The sequence below is a fragment of the Castor canadensis genome, chromosome 2, assembly GCF_047511655.1.
Source record: "Castor canadensis chromosome 2, mCasCan1.hap1v2, whole genome shotgun sequence".
NCBI lineage: Eukaryota > Metazoa > Chordata > Mammalia > Rodentia > Castoridae > Castor > Castor canadensis.
This window is the reverse complement of record NC_133387.1, coordinates 186,055,790-186,076,836: the sequence shown is the minus strand read 5'-3', so window position 1 is coordinate 186,076,836 and position 21,047 is coordinate 186,055,790. Positions and strand designations below refer to the sequence as shown.

Sequence of the window (21,047 nt, the reverse complement as noted above, 5' to 3'; positions counted from 1 at the left end):
ATGTACTGCTCAGAGTGGCTTAATGTCATTATAAAATGGAACTGCTATATAAAAATAAGAAAAATAGTTAGGTCTGTGCACTTAAGGAACATTACAGTTAGAGAGATGGCATCAGCAACATCCAATCAATTAGGTTGAAGGATTTGAGGTTTTCATAAAATGCTGTGATTTTTTTGAACCCTATAAAAGACACTTAGCAAGGCTGCTACAGCAGACAAAATTTGTTCATTAGTCAAAGTTGCACAGAGAGTTAAATACTACAAGGTTTTAGGTCACACTACAGTAGCAACCAATTAAAAAATAATATTAGAAAGACATTCTGATTTGATTAGACTTTCTTTAAATGCACTTCACTCTCTCTATAAGGGGAAAAATATAAAAGGAAACTCTTAAAGAGGTTCGAATGGCTTGCTGGCAGATTACAATTGATTTCATGCCACTCTGACCTTGCACCACATTCTATGATCTTTTCAGAAGATGAAACTCAAGATTCTGTAAACTGTATTTCAATTTTCTATGTAAATGAAAAGACAGTCTCTTCTCTGGAGCCCAACACTAACATACCAGATGTTTGAAAATTTTTTTTATTAAAAAACAAAAACAAAAAAAAGATACTTTGCAGTTTTCTTTTGACTGGGATGTCACCCTTTCCCAAAGAGTAGAATTGCTACGGAAGGAAAAAATGTCCTGATATCTTAGCAGGAGACTTATTATCCAAGGGGTACCTGTCACCTTCACTCTCTTCCCAAGAACTTCTGATTCAGGGAATGATGGCATCAACTGGTCCTCAACATGCTGACTAAAACCAGGCCCAAGGGCTTGAGTGCAAATGTATTCTTGCAACTGACAATGGGACCCAGGGTCTCCATGCCCCTTAGCTTTCGTGCAATCTTCAGGAACACAGGGAGTACAGGAATTAAAGGCTAATTGCTTCAAGTCCTATCAGGGAATTCATGGCAGCAGGAGCACAGACACTACTGGAATGGCTGGGAGAGGGTCTGGTCAGCCCTATGTACTCATTGCCAATCATGGAGGATTACTGCAGGTTGGGGTAGAGCGACAATGCAAAAAAAGGGTACCCTGAGGTTTGGTGCATCACAGAAGCTGTATGAGCTCAGAGCAAGAATCGATCTTTACAATGTGGCTGTCTAAATTGTGGGGAAAAGACAGCTTTTTAAGGAAGGATGGCAATGTCCGGCAATTGGGCTTGGTTAGAAACCAGGGCCACATGGAGCTCTTAGAGAAGTGAAAGAGAACATCTTGCTTTCTGTTGTCATAAGATGATCATGACTAGTTTTCCTTGCTGCTTATTTTGCTTGTTTTCAAGGTCAAGGACACCCTGATGTTACACATGTTGTATGAATCATGACACTTAAAACTGCACTTCTTGAGAAGGGATGACTATTAAGAGGGGGACAAGTCAACTCTGTGGGAGTGAGGTGGCACCAAACAGCATGTGCCCCATTGGCACAGTAGAATGCCATTTCCTCTTGCTGAAACTTGCAAGTCCTTTTGTGGGTATTAAAATTACTGCTCACCCAACAGAATCAAATTTTATTCTGCACTGTTTTGGCAGGAAGTTATGCTGTCAATGGTTTTTAAATAGGGTCCATACTCACAGAGCACTCTCCCATATCTTTGAAGAAATCTTCAGAATTTAGAAGCAAGCATTAGGCAAAGAAATACTGCTCAAGATCATTACTTTTGGAAGAAGGAAGGTTTTCGGTTTGTTTTTTAAATTCATGGTAACTAAAACAGTGCCTGTGATTGGCACACAGTAGGAATTCAAAATGTGCCTGTGTAAGGAGTGAATGGAGGAGTGAATGAATGACAAAGCAGAGAAATACTGGGCATGGTCTCTGTTCCTAGCTCTACTACTGATAAACAAACAAACAAACAAACAGAACATGAATCCATCATAGTCCTCAGCACAAAATAACAAATTCTCTATGTTCTTCTTTTGGAAGGTCAAGCCAGCTCCCTAGATTTGAGGTTCAGCCCAGACATCCTTGATTACGCACTTTCATTTCATTATGTGCTCATTTTCCATTTCTGATGTACCTCAAAGTGGCATCATAAGGGAGATCACAAAAGATGTTGCTTGAATATTCTTCTCAGATTTTTAAACGGTTTCACAATCATTTAACCTTCCACAGAATCAAACTATGACCTTGAGTTCAAAACCAATAAACAAAGGGCGTACATGTTGTATATTAGAAATGAGTTTCACTATGTATTCGATGTATTAGGTCAGTGGGAAGTGGGAAGAGGGTTTTTATAGAAGTGGGTTCTTTTTGTAGGGTATGTCTGCAGAAAGCAAAGGCTTTCCCTTAAGGGCCAGTCAAGTCCTTCTTGAAAAGTATCTGCCCACCACTCACGATTTGTATTTTGAATACTGATTACTCAGGCTTGTGCCCCTGTTGGTGCTGCAGAATGTATCACCAACAGTCTATAGCACCAAGAACACAAGAACTTGGAACTGCCATTGCCCTGTGTTAACAACAACAACAACAACAACAAAACAAAAAAAAGGACAAGTTAGAAAATTAGCTTCAACCAGGGGATCTCCATGCCTTGATTATTTCTGATGAGGAATAATAAATACTGAAATAGCCTCCATGAAACTTAACTCATTCCTTTAAAAGAAATAATAAAAAGCAAAGTGGAAAGAGCAGATTCTGTTAAAAAGGAGATTTGAGATCAGATGGAAACAGGCCCAATCTGAAAACACCAGCCACTACACTTTGAAGAATCCAACCTGGGAACAGAATTGATGGGGGAAGAGGATATAACAGAGGAGCTGCTCTTGGAAGCTCTTATCCTCTACTCCAAACAGGAAAGATTTTCCAATTTCCAGGTTTTTCTTCCTTCTTCACCACAGGGCACTATCAATACCAGAGAAACTTATTTTGTCACAGATAAAGAACAAGTTTTGATCATCTCCTCAGTGCCCAGTTTTCCCCTCAGTTGAGGGAATGAAGGGAAAAAAATCTACCCTTCTCTGGACCTTGGATGAACAGGAATACGGATTTATAAAATACTTGGCTACATCCAGTCAATAAAACTCATTTTGAAAACGATGCCCACATACACGATTAACTGTCAGATGATAATCAGAGCAGAGAAGGTATTCAAACACCCATTTCTAGAGGCTTTGTTTTCACTCTCCCTTTCAAAACTCATCTGTTAATTTTTTTTTCTTTTTTACAAATATGCATGTGCATAAATCCTTACAAAATAAGAATTTTTTTTCTTTTTTTTTTGCAAAACATTTTAAAGAGCAAGGCTATGATGGGTGAAATCAAAAACACACAGCAGTAATTCCAGAGCTCACATTCCCTTCCGTCCAGAGTGAGGCTGAACAGCAATCTCAATTTCACAATGAGGGTCACAGCTTCCCTTTGAATTCCTAGCTTATGTCTCTATGTGTTGCCACCTGGATGCTATTTAGACAGTTTTCTTTTAGCGCACAGACAGTGAACTGTTCTAGTTTAAACAGGCTTTTATTTGAAGAGTGCGTCCCCTCAGATCTGATGCACTACTAACCGTGCTACAATTGAATCACGCACTGCTATAATCAACCGTGTTGTAAATCTGAGTAACACTACCTATGTAGACATTTGCAAGAAAAAAACGCATAGAAAGATTTTAGGGTCATATAGCTTGAACATTAAAAAGCAAAACTGTTCTCTACATAACATCTAAGAAAACAGAGCTTTGAGTTTCAGCTTGTGAACGTAATTATTTTCTGATTTAAACATTTAGCTGTGTGCTGCTGCTGTACCCTTGCTGGGTCTCAGAATGAAAGCTAGCAAAGTAAGAGCCCTACTGTAAGTTCTTCATTCTCACCAACGTTCCTATGAGAAAACCTTATTAATGAGCTTGCAAACGAGCACCCAACAGGGAAATGTCACAAACAAGAGCGGCTAATGCCCCAGAAAATCAAATAACTGAACACTTGGCTGATTGTGGTGCCTTTCATATTTATAATAAAAAAGAAGGTGGGGGGAACTTTAATTCACTGATTCTGAAGAGGTCAACACCTTGCTGAACAAAACAACTCATTTATTTATGTTCAGAAATCTCCAGATGATAAATTACATTGATGTTAATCACTTCAATGCATACTACACAATTAATATCTGTACTCACCAAAACTTAAGGATTATTAAAGCTATGACAGCATACACATCTGGCTGATTTTTCACATAATTGGGCACAACAATATTTCCTGGTACCACAAATAAGGGTACTAACAAACAAACACTGCAAAATACTGGTTCAATTAATTAGGGCTTGAATTCACAAGACAAAAGCAATTCCAAGTTGCGGCTGAAGCCTTGTCATCTATGCACCACAGAGGCACTCCATCTTCAGAAAACATGTACTTACTCCTTCCTTTCTTTTTACCCTCCTCCCCTTTCCATACTTCAATAGGATTATCAATGGTATACAATACAAATTGCCACTATTTCATTTCCTTTTAACATTTTTTAAAAAAAGATATAACTTAAACAGAATTCTACCATCTGTCATTTAACCCTGCTCATATTCTGGTTAATATTCATTTATCTTAGATGAGTTAGAGAGCTGTTTCCATAAATTTTCATTGTTCAAAATGGGCCAGGGAAAAACCAACTGAGGATACTTAACAGCACTCACACCTGGTTAGATTCGCTCTTGAGGTTGTCTTATTCACTGAGAGTAGAAAGTGAGTTCTGTGGAGGAGCTCAGTATTTCTCAATGATAATGCTTATCATTGATAGTGTAAGAAATATTTGTAGATGGCAAAGTAAAGGATATTAAAAAAACTTTAAAAAATGTTTATTAGACATGTAGGCCTAACGAATAATATTTATAATTTTCAGCTATTATTATGCAAGTCTTGGTTAGGTTAAAGCAACAAGATGGACTAAAGAAAATGGGTTTTATAAAGTGGCTTTCAAATAATTGAAGATAGGACAACGCTAGGAAAAACTCCTTAGATTCTCGGCAAAATATGGTGAATATGTGATTTTATCCACCTTTTCCAGGTCTATAGCCGTCAAAGAATTTTTTTACAGGGGTTAATGATTCAAGAAAGGTTAAGAAGTGCTGACTTTAGGGATCTGGGTCAATTTAACAATACAGGTATAATATTACTCCTCACAGGGTATCCACATTGTACAACATCCATGCAGATGGTCTCCTGATTCCTGATTCCAAGAATCTCATGCCGCAGGAACCTCTTCTTTCTCACAGCCATCAAGACATAGTGATGCTTATGTGCAGATCGAGGACTGCTATGAGGGCATGGAATTCAGCCAGTAGCACCACTGCCCAAGGACTGGTAGACTGTAGGGCCCAATGACTAAGTGCTACAGCCACTGGGGAGAGGAGGCTTTTGATATTGCAGAACTGCTGGTGTTCAAGGAAAGCAAGCTGGTAGGGACTGTTGCAGAGATTCCAGCTGTGTTTGAAAAATTCCTGGCTGATGCCACAGAGTTCATAACCGTGCTCTAGGAATGGAGCACTCTTCTTAGACTGAACTGTCAGGTGACTTTCTTGAGCATCGAGAGTCTTATTTAAGATTTCAAACTAGACCCTAAATTTCCAGTTCAATTAATATAAAGCTTTGTAATTCTTTTTTTTAAATTTTTTTATTTTGTGGCACTGGGGTTGGTACTCAGGGCCTACACCTTGAGCTACTCCACCAGCCTTTTTTATGATAAGTTTTTTCAAGATAGAATTTCATGAACTATTTGCCTGGACTGGCTTCAAGCAGCCATCTTCCTGATCTCTTGTCTCCTGAGTAGCTAGGATTACAGGTGTGAGACACTAGCACCTGTCAAAAGCTTTTTAATTCTTAACCTTCCTTCATACAAAAAGATTTTTTTCATATGTATATTCCGAAAGAAGTGGAATATCAGGGATATTCCTTTCATTTATGTTGGATAAAAAAACCAGAGAGTTGTTCACAAAGAAATGCCATACTAAGAAAATGAAATGATCACTGCACCCTCATATTTTGCAATGCATTAAAGTCCTACAGATAGGAGGCAGGAGTACTTTGTCAGACTGAAATTAAATGGATTCAGATATGGAGCCTTACTCCTTTTATTGGAAGAACAAATTTCTCGATTCTACAGAATATGAAAATGAGGCTAAGGGTCATTGTTGAGGTTTCCAGTGGACAGGAGGTACACCGCTTGACACATTTTCCATTTGGCAGTGAGTATAATTTTGTAGGTGAGTGGGGCTATATTTTATTTAAAAGATACTCTGGGAAACTACTTAAAGAGTTTAGGGGTGGAAACTGGGGGAATATCTACTCACAAAGGAGCTAATGTATTATTAAAGGTAATGGGCCCCTACAAGGAAAGTTAATGGATATTAAGTTTGCTTAAATGAATTACATATTAACAAAGTCACAAGAAATCTACTATCTGCCAATTTAGATAATATCTGATCATTTCTGTTTTCCCATTATAGGGACATTACACCACAATAGTTTTAGTGATATGAAAATTATAAGCATGATGCTCATAATGAAGCTATATAATGAAGTAGATGAAATGAATTAACAAGAAAAACCTGTATTATGTAATGTTAAATTGAGCTAAGCTCACAGGATAAGGGAAGGTTGGAATGCATGGTCTCTTACAAGCAACATTTTATAACTTTCCCACTTCCTTTTTCATTCAAGCACTTTAAATAAGTGCTGAGGATGGTATCAGGTTGAATGATGGCCTCCAAAGAAATATTCTAACCCCTGCAACCTGTGAACATGGCCTAATTTGGAAAAAGGGTCTTTGTACATATAATTAATGTCTCAAGATGAGCCCATTCTGGAATATAAGTATGGACCCTTATCTGATGACAAGTATCCTTACAAAAGACATATAGAGAAGAGGAAAGGGCCGCATAAAGACAGAGAATGGAATTATGAAGCCATATACCATGGAACTCCTGGAGCCCTTTCCCTGGAAGAGGCAAGGAGGGATCCTTCCCTAAGGCCTTTGGTGGGAATGTGGTCCAACTGAGACTTTGATTTTGGTCTTTTAGCCTCTAGAACTGTGAGGAAACTCTTGTTTTAAGACATGAAGTTTGTGGTACTGTAATTTGTAACAGTTATCCTAGGATACTAATACTAGGAGACACAGAGGTTAATGCTTTTCCTTCATGAAATCCCCAATCAGTGCTATTGTACTCACTCTTGTGTTGTTTTCACTACACATATTTAAATATCACCTGGAAGTTTTCAGAGGCCAAGTTGCAGAAGCCTTTTGATGAAAAGTGAGAAGCTGGCAACTTGGCCATAACCCTGGCACAAGACTGGTTTTGCTTAGATACTAATTTTTTTTTTGGAACAGAAGGGTCTAGAGGAAAAGATGAAGAAAACATATTTAGTCTACAGTGCACAGTGAGGAGACAGCCTTGCTCACTACAGCGTAGCTTTTATTGATGAAGCCATCAAGATGTGGCGCTGGTCCCAAAGAGCTTGACTTTCAACTCATTGCTATGATTTAAGGTAAAATTGAAGAGAATGCTCAATTTAGAACAAAATGCCTCATATAAAAAATCCAGTGCTTTTGATGAGAATGAAGAGGGAGAGGGAATTTACCCTAGATTTTGTAGTTGGCACAGGAACAATGACAGTCTGTCCTCAAAGAAATCAATTTTAAGTCATACGTTAAAGCAAATTGGATTGAAATAATTTTATTTTTGCATTTGGGTTAAATGTAGTATTCTCACATCCTCATCGGCACTTTGTAATACAGCAAAATTTTAGTAAAATAATCCTTTGATTATTTTTCTACCAAGACAACAGAAAGAAAGTCTGTCTCCACGATACAAAACGTATGTATGCATCAGTGAATAGTTTCTGAAGAGCTTTTAAGCAACTGCCAAGCTGTGCCCTCAGAATAAGATGCTAGGGTACTCACACTGCACTTCTAGATATCTCTGGGTCTGCAGGTTTCCAGTGACTGCAGGGTGTTCCACCTGACAGATCACCGGGACACCATCGTCCTCCTTGTGCACCTTCAGCATCAGCTGACTGGTCACAGTGTACATGTCTGACCACTCTTCCACCTCCGATTTGCCTGCAGGAGAGAAAATGGATCAAGTAGCCAGTTAATTTCCGTCACTCTGCTTTTGGATCCTCTACCCTCTTGCCCTACTCCAGCATTGTATTTTCACAAATATAACGAAAGTGATTGGATAAGGACAATCTGTGGATAGATAGCTGGTAAAATTACTATTTCCCTTAATTTCCTACTTTTCAACCTTACAGAATAGTACTTAAGACATATTTCAGCCCCAAATAACATACACTATTTTTACTGAAATATACTTTATTTCTTCTATCTTTGAACCTCCCACCAAGTCAGCTGAAAGTTCAGCTGCTTTGACATCTGGCTGCTCGAGAAATTTAGGAGGAAGAAAAGTGCTTTTCACCCCTACAACCATCTGAACTTGAAATATCCACAAGGCTGTCATGCTGTTTAAAAATTCTAGGACGTCATCCAAATCCCCTAAGTAATTCAATCAGCAGTCGAGATATAAACAACCCCTTTTGCCTACCCCCATCATCAACAATTAAGAGAGAAAGTAACTAAATGGATTTGCATAATTGAAATTGTAATTGAAATGTTTAAACTCTGAGACTTCTGGAAGACCACAGGAATGCAGTGGCAGTGGGCTAGAGCAAAGTAAGATATAGGGCTTCGGGCCAGATGGGAGACACGTCCAAGAACATCCAGAAAGGGAGGGAGGAGGCTTCCAGAGGGAATGAATAGGTCAAAGCCGTCCCTTCCTGAACCCAGCACTCCCAGAAACATGGCACACCAGTAACTTTCTTTTAATGTTTTGTACTTATTGGTACACATATAACAGCTCAACTCACTTGGACAGAAAAGTAGAGGGAGAAACGAGAAGCTCCTTCCTTTTAAAACCATACCTAAGAAATAGGAATTGAAACAGAACAAGCTTTTGGAAACTTAAGCTGTTATATATAGATTTCTCTGTTTCCACAGAGAGAGTTCTATATCACCTTTCTAAAAGGGCTTATTCTTTTCTTCCTCATATTGTTTATTTATTTAACAAGCACACATACAGCACTTACTTTGGCCCAGGTGCTAGCTAAATGCTTAATATGTACTCATTCATTTCATCTTCATAAGAATCTGATAAGGTATATTATTCTCATTTTAGAGGAAACTGAGGCTTAGCTAGTATTTTTGTCAAATAATTAGACATCAGCTCCTGAGTCCTTTGTTCAGGGTACTACTTACAGGGCAAACTTAGAAAGAAAGGAACTTGAATGCTGACATACATGAGGGACTTAGGTAACAGGATAAGTTAGATAGGGTAGAGGCTGCATCCTTTATTTAATGTGACTGCTGATGGAAGGTGTTTGAGGATCTAATACACATACTTGAGATGACCCAGTACTGAGGGAGAGTCACCTGGAACATGACTAAAGAAGCTGCCAATGGGGCCACTCCAAAGTCAGAAACTTGGCAAAAGAATAGGCTGGTGAATGAGGCTATTGAATTATAGGTTTGGTAAGAAAGGTAGTCCTTATAAATTCACAATAAGATGAAACAGTTAGTCTACTTAGTATAACCACCCTTGTAGGAAAGCAGATCATCAAACACAGTTAATAGAACAATAGACATCAAGATGACTTGGAATTTAAAAAAAAAGTGTAACATGAAAATTTGTCCTTCTGACCCACTGAGTCACCACTGCAAGAGACAGGATAGAAAGCAATGAGGAGTAAGGTACAACTTGAGCTGAGGGAATACTCCCAACAGTAAGTAACTCTTCTTGGCATGAAGAATTCTAGTTTATAGGTTTAGTTCTTTCTGGGAAAAACAATAGATATCATGAAGCCTCAAACCACAGAATGAGGACATGAATTAAAACAATAAAATGCTGTTATGCTTTGGCCTCAGATGTTTTTGGCAATTGATTATAAACCATATCTAAATGGATACTTTTTGATCCTTTTGTTTCAGGGGAATGTTTTGCATTTACAATTTTCCCAAAGGCCTACTTGCTAGAATCAAGTAGAATCCTATTTCGATACAGGATAGTGCGCATCTTACCTTTGAGCTCCTTGTTCCCTTTGAACCACCTGATGGTTGTGGCTGGTTTGCTGGCCATGGCAGTGCAATTGACTTCAATCTCCTCGCCTTCCACTGCGGTGTCTTTTTGGATGTCAATCATCAGGTTACGTGGTGGGACTACAAATTAAACATATGTGCTTTATAAACACAGCATCCATTTCTGGACAGATTTTTCTATTTGTTGGAATCTAGCACTATTGATATCAGTAAAGAGACAATGGGCATTCCTGATGGGAATTCAGGACAAACTGTCACAAGAGGAAGAAAAAAGTGCAAAACCACCATTAAATAAAGTAAATGATGCAAAAACAGTGAGTCTAGAATTTTTCTAAATTTATTTTATAAAATGACCAGTCTCCCATTCCTGAATTATCACTGACCAAGTTATGACAATGTAGATATTAGTCATCTATCATCAGTCGTTAGAAAATTGATCAGAAAATGGATATAAAAGTAAGAGGAATAATTTCAATAGAAATTATTGAGGAATTATGAATTATTATGAATTATAGAGGAATTCATACTATTGAAATTATTGTCCTTCAATCTTCCTATGAAAGATTTCAAAGTCTACCAACAAAGATAAAAAGCTTGGGGTCCCTTAAAAGAATCACTCACTACAAATATACACAGAAAAGCTGTGTCTCTGAACTAATTCCATTGAACTAAACTGATTCATAGAAATCCAGAACATAATGATGTCCTCCAATGGAAGACATATTAAAATCTTTTGGAGAAGAAGGTGCAATAGTATAGGAAATGCCAATTGGTTTGCAGCATTTTTCCATTTTCTGAGTTTCAATGCTCCTTATTTTCAAAATCAAAGGTTAAAGAGATTCTTAAATGCTTGCAACCAGATTTATGTATTGGAATTAAAACAACATTTCTATAAACATATTAAATATATGTGTAATAAAAGGGGTCAAAAGAAAAGTTTTCAGGGCTGACATACTGAATAGTAAATCAAGGGTATGTTGCGTGACAGTAGTGATGATGATGATGAAAGTATCTTTTTTTTTTTTAATGAAACTGAGTTGACAGTGAAACTTTATATAAGGTGCAACCCTACCTCAAGAATGAGCCTCTTGAAATAAAAATCAGTAAGAATACTAATTCAGCAGTGTGAATCTAAAAATATGTGTCCTGACCACCATGAATAAGCAAAGACAGTTCTGAGGCTTATGATTAATAAGTTTCTCAACTCAGAAGAGAAACAAGAAATTAAATATGTATAAACATGCCATCTTGATGATCAAGTTAAATAATATATTTCTGATACTGCTTCAGTAAATTACGGGATTTTAAAACACGTATTTGGGATTTCTGACTGTTCCAGTCCAATGTGAAAATTCTGCCCACAGGAAGACTTTTATACTGAATTGAAGCAATTGAAAATTCTTATAGAGAATGATGAAGGAGGAAAGTAAAATGATTTGTTGCATATATTTCTCAGCAAGACAGTGTGCTGTGGCGGTGGGGAAGAGGTATAATTACTGAAGCAAAAGCATCCCTCTTTTTCACTGTGTATAAGGAAAAGGACATATTTGCTCAAATGGACGTGTTGTTAATATGATATGGCCCAAATGAGTAGTTAAACATGGCAGAGAGTGACCCCAGTTTACATTTCAAGAAAAAAATAACAAAAAGAGAGACAATTTAACATTCATTTTGGAGTTGCACATCTGCTGGCATTTTAAGAGACACAGAAAGGCAGTGACAAAGACATGGGATGACTTCACTGGCTGTGTTCTTGACACAGTTTATGTATGCTACACGACAGTCAGTAGGTTACAGATTTTCATTCCATATATCTGGATAGAGGATAAGGAATACACATAGAGAATAGATGTTTAGGACCAGCAATGACTACTTACTGCATTCTGAGTGAAGTATAATAAGAATACTGGGAAAAAATGCTATTGTTTGGTCAAATATCAGCAGACAAGATGGTCTAAGGTTAAAGAAAATAAGAACTTGGTAAATGATGAGGGACAGTATGAGAAGATAAAAAGGAAATAACTAAGGAGTAAGAGATAAAGTAATGTCCTCACAAACAAATGAAGGAATGGAAGTCAGAGAATTTAAAAAGTGATGAAAACAACTGTTAATACATGAATTGTAATTGAATAATGCAATTGATGGGATATGAAGTTAAGGAAGGTAGCTCTCTTGGATATAAATGAGAGAGGGTAAATGGCTAATGCTACTGACAATGCTGGAAGTCCCTACAGAATGGGGTAGGTCAGATTGTACTTCGTTACTTTGGTAGAAACACCTTGATGGTAACTTTGTCAACACCTGGGAATCTTCTGAGTGAGAAAATTTCCAGGAGTTGCTAAAAGACTCTGCTATAGATTGCTGTCAAGTCTCAATGGAATTTAGCCTCAAATATAGTCTGTCTGTCAGATAGTTGCTTTCTGTTTTCCTGGGTATCCTGCCTTCATTCTTTTGTTTTTCATGTTGGGTCAGAAGACACCTTAATACTGCTTACCTCAGGCTTCCCCAAACCTTCACTACCTGGCTACTTCAATTATATTGTTTGATGGAAAGTCTTTTCTCCCTTCATTTGGTCATAAAGATGGTGGTATGTTTTTATCCACATTAGGAATAAGGCCTGTGTGTTCAAACTAAGGAAATGGAAAGAAACAGGTGTAGATAAAGACACAGTAAAGTCCACAATGTCTACTCCAGATTTTGTTTTCAGGGAGTGGGGGCTGAGAACTTGACAGGCAGTGAGGTCCTTATTGGTATTTCTTACTGTTTGGTATTAGCTTTGTTAATCCCTCCTTAATTGTAACTACAAAAAAAGAGATTTAAATCACCTCTTTTATATTTTCCAAAGCTTTCTTGCCCTTAAAAAAAATCCAAGAAGTCAACTTTACTGTATCAAAAAAAAAAAAAAAATCCTATTTGTAAAACAAACAACTCCCACTATGCTTGCCAGTTTCTTCTTGCAATCTTAACAAAGATTAGAAATGCTGATCACAATCTTGAGAAAACTATGTATGGACTTGGGGAAAAGTCATTTAGCTATTTCTCAAAATGATGAGTTCAACAATAAATAAGTCCTTATTTTTCTATACTGTACATATTTTTCAACGCTTCTGAAGTTTTCCACACTTTTACCTTGGCCACAAAGTTGAAGATGAGGTCAGCTCTTCAGAAAGGTAAACCTGGAACTTGCATTGGTTTAGGAATCACCACTGACTGAAGCAAAACAACAACACATGCTGCACTTCCCCCAAAAGCGGGCACTCTGTCCCTTCTTGACAACTCAATGGGTCACTAGCAAAAGGCCTACTGAGTGCTTTTATAAGGTGGAGTAAATCTACCTTTCTGGGGAAAAAAAAAGAGGATTTGACAAGAAAAAAATTAATTTTGGTCTGTTAATCCTACCCCACTTTTCCTTTAACTTCATACAATCTTCATAATGTCTATTTTAATACAAAAGGGGTGAGTAAAGTATAAAAATCCATTTATAAGAAAAATGAATTAAAACTGCTGCTAACCAGAGAATGCACTTATACATGGTCCACTAAACAGCCACATTTAGTAAAAACCATCTGTAGCATTAATGAAAATAACCAAAGATATATCTGAGAAGGTGCATATAGATGAAAACCTGAATGAAAATCACATAGAGAAATACTACAAAATAGCAATGAAATGTCAAGGTTCTTCTTTGCTAACCTCAAATCTATAAGGGTGCTAATTATAAACATTACACCTGCAACATTAAAAAAATCAGCAATATCAAGATGAGTCACATTAATTACAACAAAAGAGGAGTATTAAAGCTGATCAGAATGTGAAATCTCACTCTGAGACCCTTTAAAATAATTAGGTTCTTCTGTTCCTGGAATCTGAAGAGTTAACACTAATCTTAGAAGGACAGGACTGTAATAATATTAGCTACTATTATCAGTAACTACATTAATCTTAGAGCTGTGAATTCTCTCTCGTTCATCTCCTCTAATGAACAGTAGTATTAAAAAGTCCTACACTATGTTCTGGAGAAAGAAAAAAAAAAAAAAACTGGCCATGAGTGGAAGGAGTGAATGACTATCCTAAAAAACATCAAAATACTTGCCAAATAGCTTAGGAGAGTTTCAGTTTTTACACAGATGAGACATAAAAGTAACTATAGAATAGCACAGATCACATTAACAAATACCCAGAGCTACATCTTATAATTATGCTGAAATTTTTGTTGAATGCAAATAACTAATAGACATATGAACTAAAATAAGCACTTCTAACCTATCAAGAAGTTTGATAGCTGTGCAAATACATACGGAATCCTTTTCAGAGAATGTAGATAGAAACGAAGATGCTAATAAATCATTCTTCATTCATTATATTATCTAGAAACTCTGAACCTTCCAAGAAAGGAGTATCAGGGGAAATTGTCAGATTTTAGAATATGAAAGACTCAAACACTGATGACAACAATTTTACTCTGTCAAGGAATCCTAGAATATTCAGTGGAAAGAATATTAAATGAATGCATAATATCACGAAAAAGAACATCTACTAGTATTACTCTCAAGTATATTTAAGGTAATGCTTCTATAAAATACACGCAAGAACCTATTACTTCTAGAATAATGAGGCCTCCAAAGGGATTACAGGCATAACACCTCTCAAAAGCCTGGTGCCGGTATGTTGATTCCCAAGCAAAGGGTGTATTCATAGTCAAAGTGGCCTGATGCAGTGGTTCTGAGAACAAATGTAATAGGCGCTGGAAAATGGCAGGGAGTAACTGCTTGCCAATGTCCAGATAAACACGCTCTTGAAAACAAAGGATGTGTGTGTTCAGGAAAAAAAAATCTTGAAACAGGAGCATTCAAGATTTTACTGGAAACAACCTAGAAGACACAAATGCTATGAGACAGTAAAGTTTGTTTTGAACTCTTAGATTCTCAATTCTTACTGAGTGCTTTGTAACCTGGGCAGGATGGCTAACCTCTATTAATATCACTTTTCTTCTGTGAAAGATACCAATACTTAAAGGTATATGTAATAAAAATTCTGAAAAGTCAAAATGCCATAAATATACTCCACTTGTTACTTTGTGACAGCAATGCCACAAATGATGGTAGGTCAGTGTGTGGATGGTCAATTTGAAGTCTATGCAGCTAATGACTTATTGCAGTAAGAAAACTGTTTTCAAATACTTCTAGACAAGTAGACAGTTACAAAACTTTAAATGTGTGTTTGTGAATTTGGTTCATTTTGCAGTGACAAATCTGCACAAATGAAAGCCATCTATCATTTAACACGAAAGAAACTGTATGGACAGACAGCAAACATGACTTTCTCCAATCAGTAGCCCTTTTATCAAGAGCATATATGTAAGCTCTGGGCATATGTTTTAGCTTAATGAATTAAAAACATTTTCCCTCTTACAGCTGTGTTTAAATAAAGTAATGAGGCAGCAGCTCAATATGTACATCCATAAACACATATATGTGCACACACCAAGCAAAAAGTCCTTCGTATTTATCTTTCCTCTTTAATCTTCGTATCATTACGCCAAAAAGCTGCAGTCTGCTGCCTCAAATAGACTTTGATTCATCATCTTCCTGAAGGTGTAAATCAGAGAACTTGCCTCAGACTATAGTGTATGCCCTTGAAAATTCAGTTTAGGAAAATTCTTAGCAGCTGAAATATTGTTTGTCTAAAAGGTGACTAATTCAGACCACCTTCATCATAGAAATATCTGCTGACTATATCAAAATATAAACACAGACACATGTCCACTGGAATTTTGCTGAATCACAATCTGGTGATCACAAATGAAGACACTCAACTCACTAGAGGTGTACCTAGCAGCCTCTCAACAGTTCTTTGCTTGTTTCTAGATAAGCAGTTCTAACTCTTTTATGTCCAATGGCTACATTTGGTGGCAAAGTCTGTGTTCACGGGGTATGGCTTTTTGTAGTTAAGCATCAGCAGTGAACAAGGCAATAAATACAGCTAAAGAAATGAAGATCAACAACAGTAAACAAGGATGTCACTCAGAAGGAAAATCATTAAGTGGATTTCACAATGAAGCTCTGCCCATGGGGTACAGATGTGGGAGCCCATCTTCCCCTCTCCTGCACAGAAGGAAAAAATATCCTGGTAGTTAGAGCAATGACATTTCATGTGGTGAGTGATTCATTTGAGGGCTCTAAATTCTCTTGATCTTTGCTTCTGAAGCTTGAGGGTTGAAACCCAAGAGCAGGTGGAATCTATAAAGACTGCTGATTGCCATTCCTTAGAGCGTTTGGTAAAATAGGCTATTTTTAAAATTCAGCAAGATGGGCTGTGATTCTTCCTAAAACAAGATGGAACAGTAAAATTCACTATTAACCTTTTCCTTGCTGCTGGAAGCAATCTGGTAGTAAGGACCTCCCCACTTAGCTTCCCAGGATTAAGGCTACATGCATTTCTTACCCAGGACTGTGATGGTGGTGTAACTCTCCTGTGGGGGGTCAGTGTAGAGCTGGCAGAAGTACCTCCCTTCATCAGAAATTGAGACATTTGTCAATGACACTTTGAGTTCACTGCTAGAAAAATTCAGCAACTGAAACCTGCTGTCCTTCAAAGCTGCAAAACAAAACACACTGTTAGTGACTGTGGGAAAGATGGTGGGCAGTCTTTTCCTTAACTAGGTGAAGATGGCTAGAAAGACAGCTACAAAGAAGAAAAAATTTAATAAGTCTTTCTGTACCTGTTGGGTACTATTTTGGACATTTGCAATAACTGCACATAGACAAATAACCCTGTCCAAAGGAGACTCATGCATATGGACGGTGTATGTGTGATTGTACACATGCACACTCCTTTTAGCACAACTCCAAGCAATCAGTTTTCACCACTTACTCATAAATTGTTTCAGCTTTCCTATCAGATACAAGCAAAATGAAAACACAAGGAAAGGGCAGGTTATGAGTCACCTGATGCAGGGTGCCAGCCCTTCTAGCTTTTGGGTACAAGAAATTCAGGAACCAGGGCCTATAGGCTTTCAAAGTGTCTCTGAAAATCCAAAGCCTTAAAAAAACAAAAAATGGGTCCAAATTATGAAAGAGAACTACAAAAAAAATCACTAATAATAATTTCAAAGCAATAAATAAATAAAATAAAAAATGCTATAACAAGCAGGGCCTGGTGGTTCAATCCTGTAATCCTAGTTACTTTGAAGGTAGAGATCAGGAGTCTCACTTCAAGGCCAGCCTAAGTAAAAAGTTTGCAAGACTCCACCTCAACCAATGGCTGGGAACAGTGGTGTAGACCTGTCATTCTAGCTATAGGGAGGCACAAATAGGAGGATCGCAGTCCAGGCTGGCTTGAGAATAAAGAGACCCTATCACAGAAATAACCACACCAAAAGGGCTGATGGAGTGGCTCAAGTGGTAGTGCATCAGCAAACAGTTGCCTGTTTCTTCTTCCCTCTGATGACCTATGGCCTACAGATCAGTCTAGAGCTGGTTCTGCAGCTTTCTGGCTAAGTTCAGCTTCACAGTATGAAACTGATTAGACATCAAACAACAAATCAGAATCACTACAAAAGCAACGTATGTGGTCTTCTTATTTATTTCAAATGCTCTCTTTTAAAGTCCTTCCATTAATTTTGGAAAGGCTAGCTTAGCCTATAATAACAAAAGCTTAGTTTAAGAATAAGAAGCTGCCTTCTCTCCTTTGATCTTCTCATCCTTATAAATGTTCCTTAGGTTTAGCAACTCTTTCTACAGGTCATAAATGACCTAAGATGGTGGGAAAGGAAAGGGGACAGCAGCCAGGAAGGGACATTCGTTTGGTTAGGCTCTAATACTCTTAAAATACAATTTTTTCCAAAGACTTGATTCTTGTTCTCACCAAGCCATTTAGTTTCAATAATTGGCTTTCGTTATATTACATTTGGGCAGATTTCAGCATATGGCTACTTCCATATACCAAAGACTAAATGGTAAGAGATTTGGTTTTGTCGTTATGGCACAGACTGCCTTGAAAACTTCAATCTTTAAACCAAACAGATTACCTTTCAGAATGCTATATTTTCCTTGGCTTACCCTATTTGAGTTGTTTGTGTCAGTTAAGTATTTGGGACTCAATTGCAATTCACCTTGAATTACTACAATCAATTCCTATTGCAAAGTAAGACTGCCTTACTTCTAAAAGGGACCATTCAAGGTTTCTATTAAGTAGAAAGATTATGATTGCCTGTCTCTTCTTCCCTCTAAAGAACTGACTAAACTTTAAGCATCTAACATTAAATTAAAAAAAGGTAACCTTTGCAATCTCTTTATCAAGACAACATGTAGGAAAAAAAAGTTGTCGTCTAATATGATTGGGCTGGAAACTTACGCCTGAAGTCCCTGAAATAAATGGTCTGCCTGTTGGGATTCAGTAGTTGAATCACAGAGTCGTCACTCTTATTGACTTGGCAGCTGATGGTTGCAACTTCTCCCTCAATCACTGTCACGTCTTTAGTAAACAAATTCTGTCCATTACCTTTAAAAAAAAATGAGGAGGAAAGGGTCAGATAAAATTTTCACCAGATAAATGTGATCAATTAAAGCAAAAAATAAGAAATGAGAAGTATATTAGAAAATGAACTTGAGTAGCAACATTTGGTATGACCCAGTACCTTTTGCCATAGTCCACAAAATGAGTCTGTTAAGCTAAGGTAGATGTAGGGATAAAATCTGACTCTGACACGGTCTTAAAACTTGTGATGCCAACATTCCAGCCTCCAGTATTTTGCACTGTTGAGTAGTGAGGAGGTTTTGGAAAGGTCAGAGTTCTGGCTTCTGTGAGGAGCCTAGTTCTCACAACTGGAACAAGGATGATATGTAAGAATATATGTGATACTTATGTAATGGTCAACCGTAGCTCATGTGCCCTTGAGCTAAGATATTTGGTTAAATCACAGAAACTTCAAGGGCCACTTGACAGAAGTAGGTAGGAGGGTTCAATAAATAGCCTTGTATTGACATTCCCAGCAGTTCATTAAGTCATTGTGTGGGAGTGAGGACCAAACTGACCATGAATCTTTGGGATCTCAATAAACTCCAAGGAAGTCTTACAGTTGAGAATTTACTATTCTGCACTCAAAAATTCATATCTTCATGACTCACCAAAACCCCAAGGCAGCCCTGAACTCACACCCCTTCCTGCAGATCACTCCCTCCAGTCATTTAGAAAATCTCTTTGAGAACATGTCAAAAAGTCAGGGCTTTCAGATCCAGTGATACAAGGCTTAGCTCCAGATCTGCTCTAGTTTGTTGCTTTTGAGATTAGTGATGGTAGTCAGGGCTCCTCATAAATGTTCTAAATGATCCACAGCATAAGGAAGGAGGAGAGGAGAGTTCTATTCACAAGCAAACAATGAAGCAATGTCCAGTGTTCAATTCTGCACCTGGCAGGGGATATGGAAGTCTAAGACTTTGTCCTAGCTGTCAAGAAACTGAGATGTAGGTAAAAAATGGACAACTAATCCCCACTTACAGAACAGAATGTGCCAAACAGGCAGTAGACTTGATGGTCAGTCAGGAAAGGGGGGAGACTGCTTTATACCCATGTGATCACAAGAAACTGATTTGAAGTCCCTGAGTCAGTTTCCCATCTGCAAAATGGGGACAGTAATTAAAGGCTATCATGCAGAGCATTTTATAAATATAAAGCACTTAGCACTATGTCTAACTTCTCATAAAACTAAATAGTAGCTGCTGCTACTATCATCATCACACCATCATCATCATCATTTCTCTAGACATCAAATCCAAGAATTTATCAAGCCATTGTTGGGAGCAGTGTGGATGCCAGAACACATGCTGACGGTTCCTACTGTCAAGGAGTTCTCTGTATCGGGCATATATCAACTCAGGGTGGCTTATTCACGGCTTAAAAATGTTGTCACATTCACATTAAGAACAAAGGTCAAAGATAAATGCTAATCTAAAAAATTGAAACAGCATAGAGATGCAATTAGAATAAATGGAGGATTTCCACCTGCTATCATATTTCTGCTGAAGGATCTTATTTGGCAGGACACAGTGGGAAAGTGTGAGAAGGGGTGTCAAAGGTGGCTTAAAGCCAAATCCACCTAGAAATAGACCAGCCCCTGGCAGAGGATTAGAACAGAGGAAGCTAGAAGGATAAGGGGGGAAAGTATTAGAACCACAGCTAAACAAAAATTCTTAGTGCTTGAGGAACAAACCAAAACGAAACTTGACCTTGAGTTCTATGATCCAGGGAATTAACCCCGATGAGAGGACACAGGCCCACGGGGCTTATAGTGAGTGAGGGTAAAATTTCCCTAGCTTGATCCAGCAGTGGAAGCTTAGTGGGCTGAGCAGTGTTACAAAAGAGTAACAACAGAGAGAAAGTGATCAGAAAAAAAAGTGAAGGAATGCTTTTTTTTTTTTTTTCTCCTTAGTGGATTACTGTGAAAAACACAGAATTCAGAACCCAGCTGGAGGGAAGAGTTTACTCCCAGATTTGAGGGAAAAAAGGGGAATTCCTGCCAATCAAACAAGCTTTCCAAGGTGCATTTGCTGGCCCTGGCAAAAGTGTGTACAACACCTTACATTCTCAGGGTAACCCTATCTAGTAAGAAAATTAAGGGAAAACAACACTGTAGGAATAGAGTGTATAACTGCCGTAACTCATGGGACTTGCCTTCAAGAGACTAGAATACCAAAGAGGATCTTACTGGATTATGGGAGGGATTTGTTCTATCTAAAGGAAGTTTATTAGCAAACCATGTAGGAATCTTCAGTCTACAAAAGGCACATGTGTGAAGGTTGCCTGTGTCTGGCATTAACCCCTTCGAAACAACATAATGCCTCACAGATGTTAAGTAACTATCTGGAAGCTACTAGGACTTCAAGCCACTTGTAACTCAATTATGCTCTAACAGAATAGTTCCTGTGGAAATAACTA

At 37.7% G+C, this 21,047-nt stretch overlaps 1 protein-coding gene and 1 non-coding gene across 7 annotated transcripts in view; both read right to left on the bottom strand.

Moving 5' to 3' along the window:
* The window catches only part of Cadm1 (cell adhesion molecule 1), a 317,257-nt gene that overhangs the window by 45,557 nt on the left and 250,653 nt on the right, over nucleotides 1-21,047 (bottom strand). For all 6 annotated transcript variants that reach the window (XM_074066681.1, XM_074066682.1, XM_074066683.1 and 3 more), the window contains exons 2-5: nucleotides 18,468-18,614; nucleotides 16,557-16,709; nucleotides 10,095-10,232; nucleotides 7,926-8,084 (exon numbers count right to left, since the gene is read on the bottom strand). In XM_074066681.1, the coding sequence (XP_073922782.1) occupies nucleotides 7,926-8,084; nucleotides 10,095-10,232; nucleotides 16,557-16,709; nucleotides 18,468-18,614 (597 nt within the window). The remainder of the gene's footprint in view (nucleotides 1-7,925; nucleotides 8,085-10,094; nucleotides 10,233-16,556; nucleotides 16,710-18,467; nucleotides 18,615-21,047) is intronic.
* Nucleotides 13,306-13,435, bottom strand: LOC141421117 (small nucleolar RNA SNORA21). The gene has a single exon (XR_012445792.1). It is a non-coding gene; the product is annotated as a small nucleolar RNA SNORA21 (small nucleolar RNA).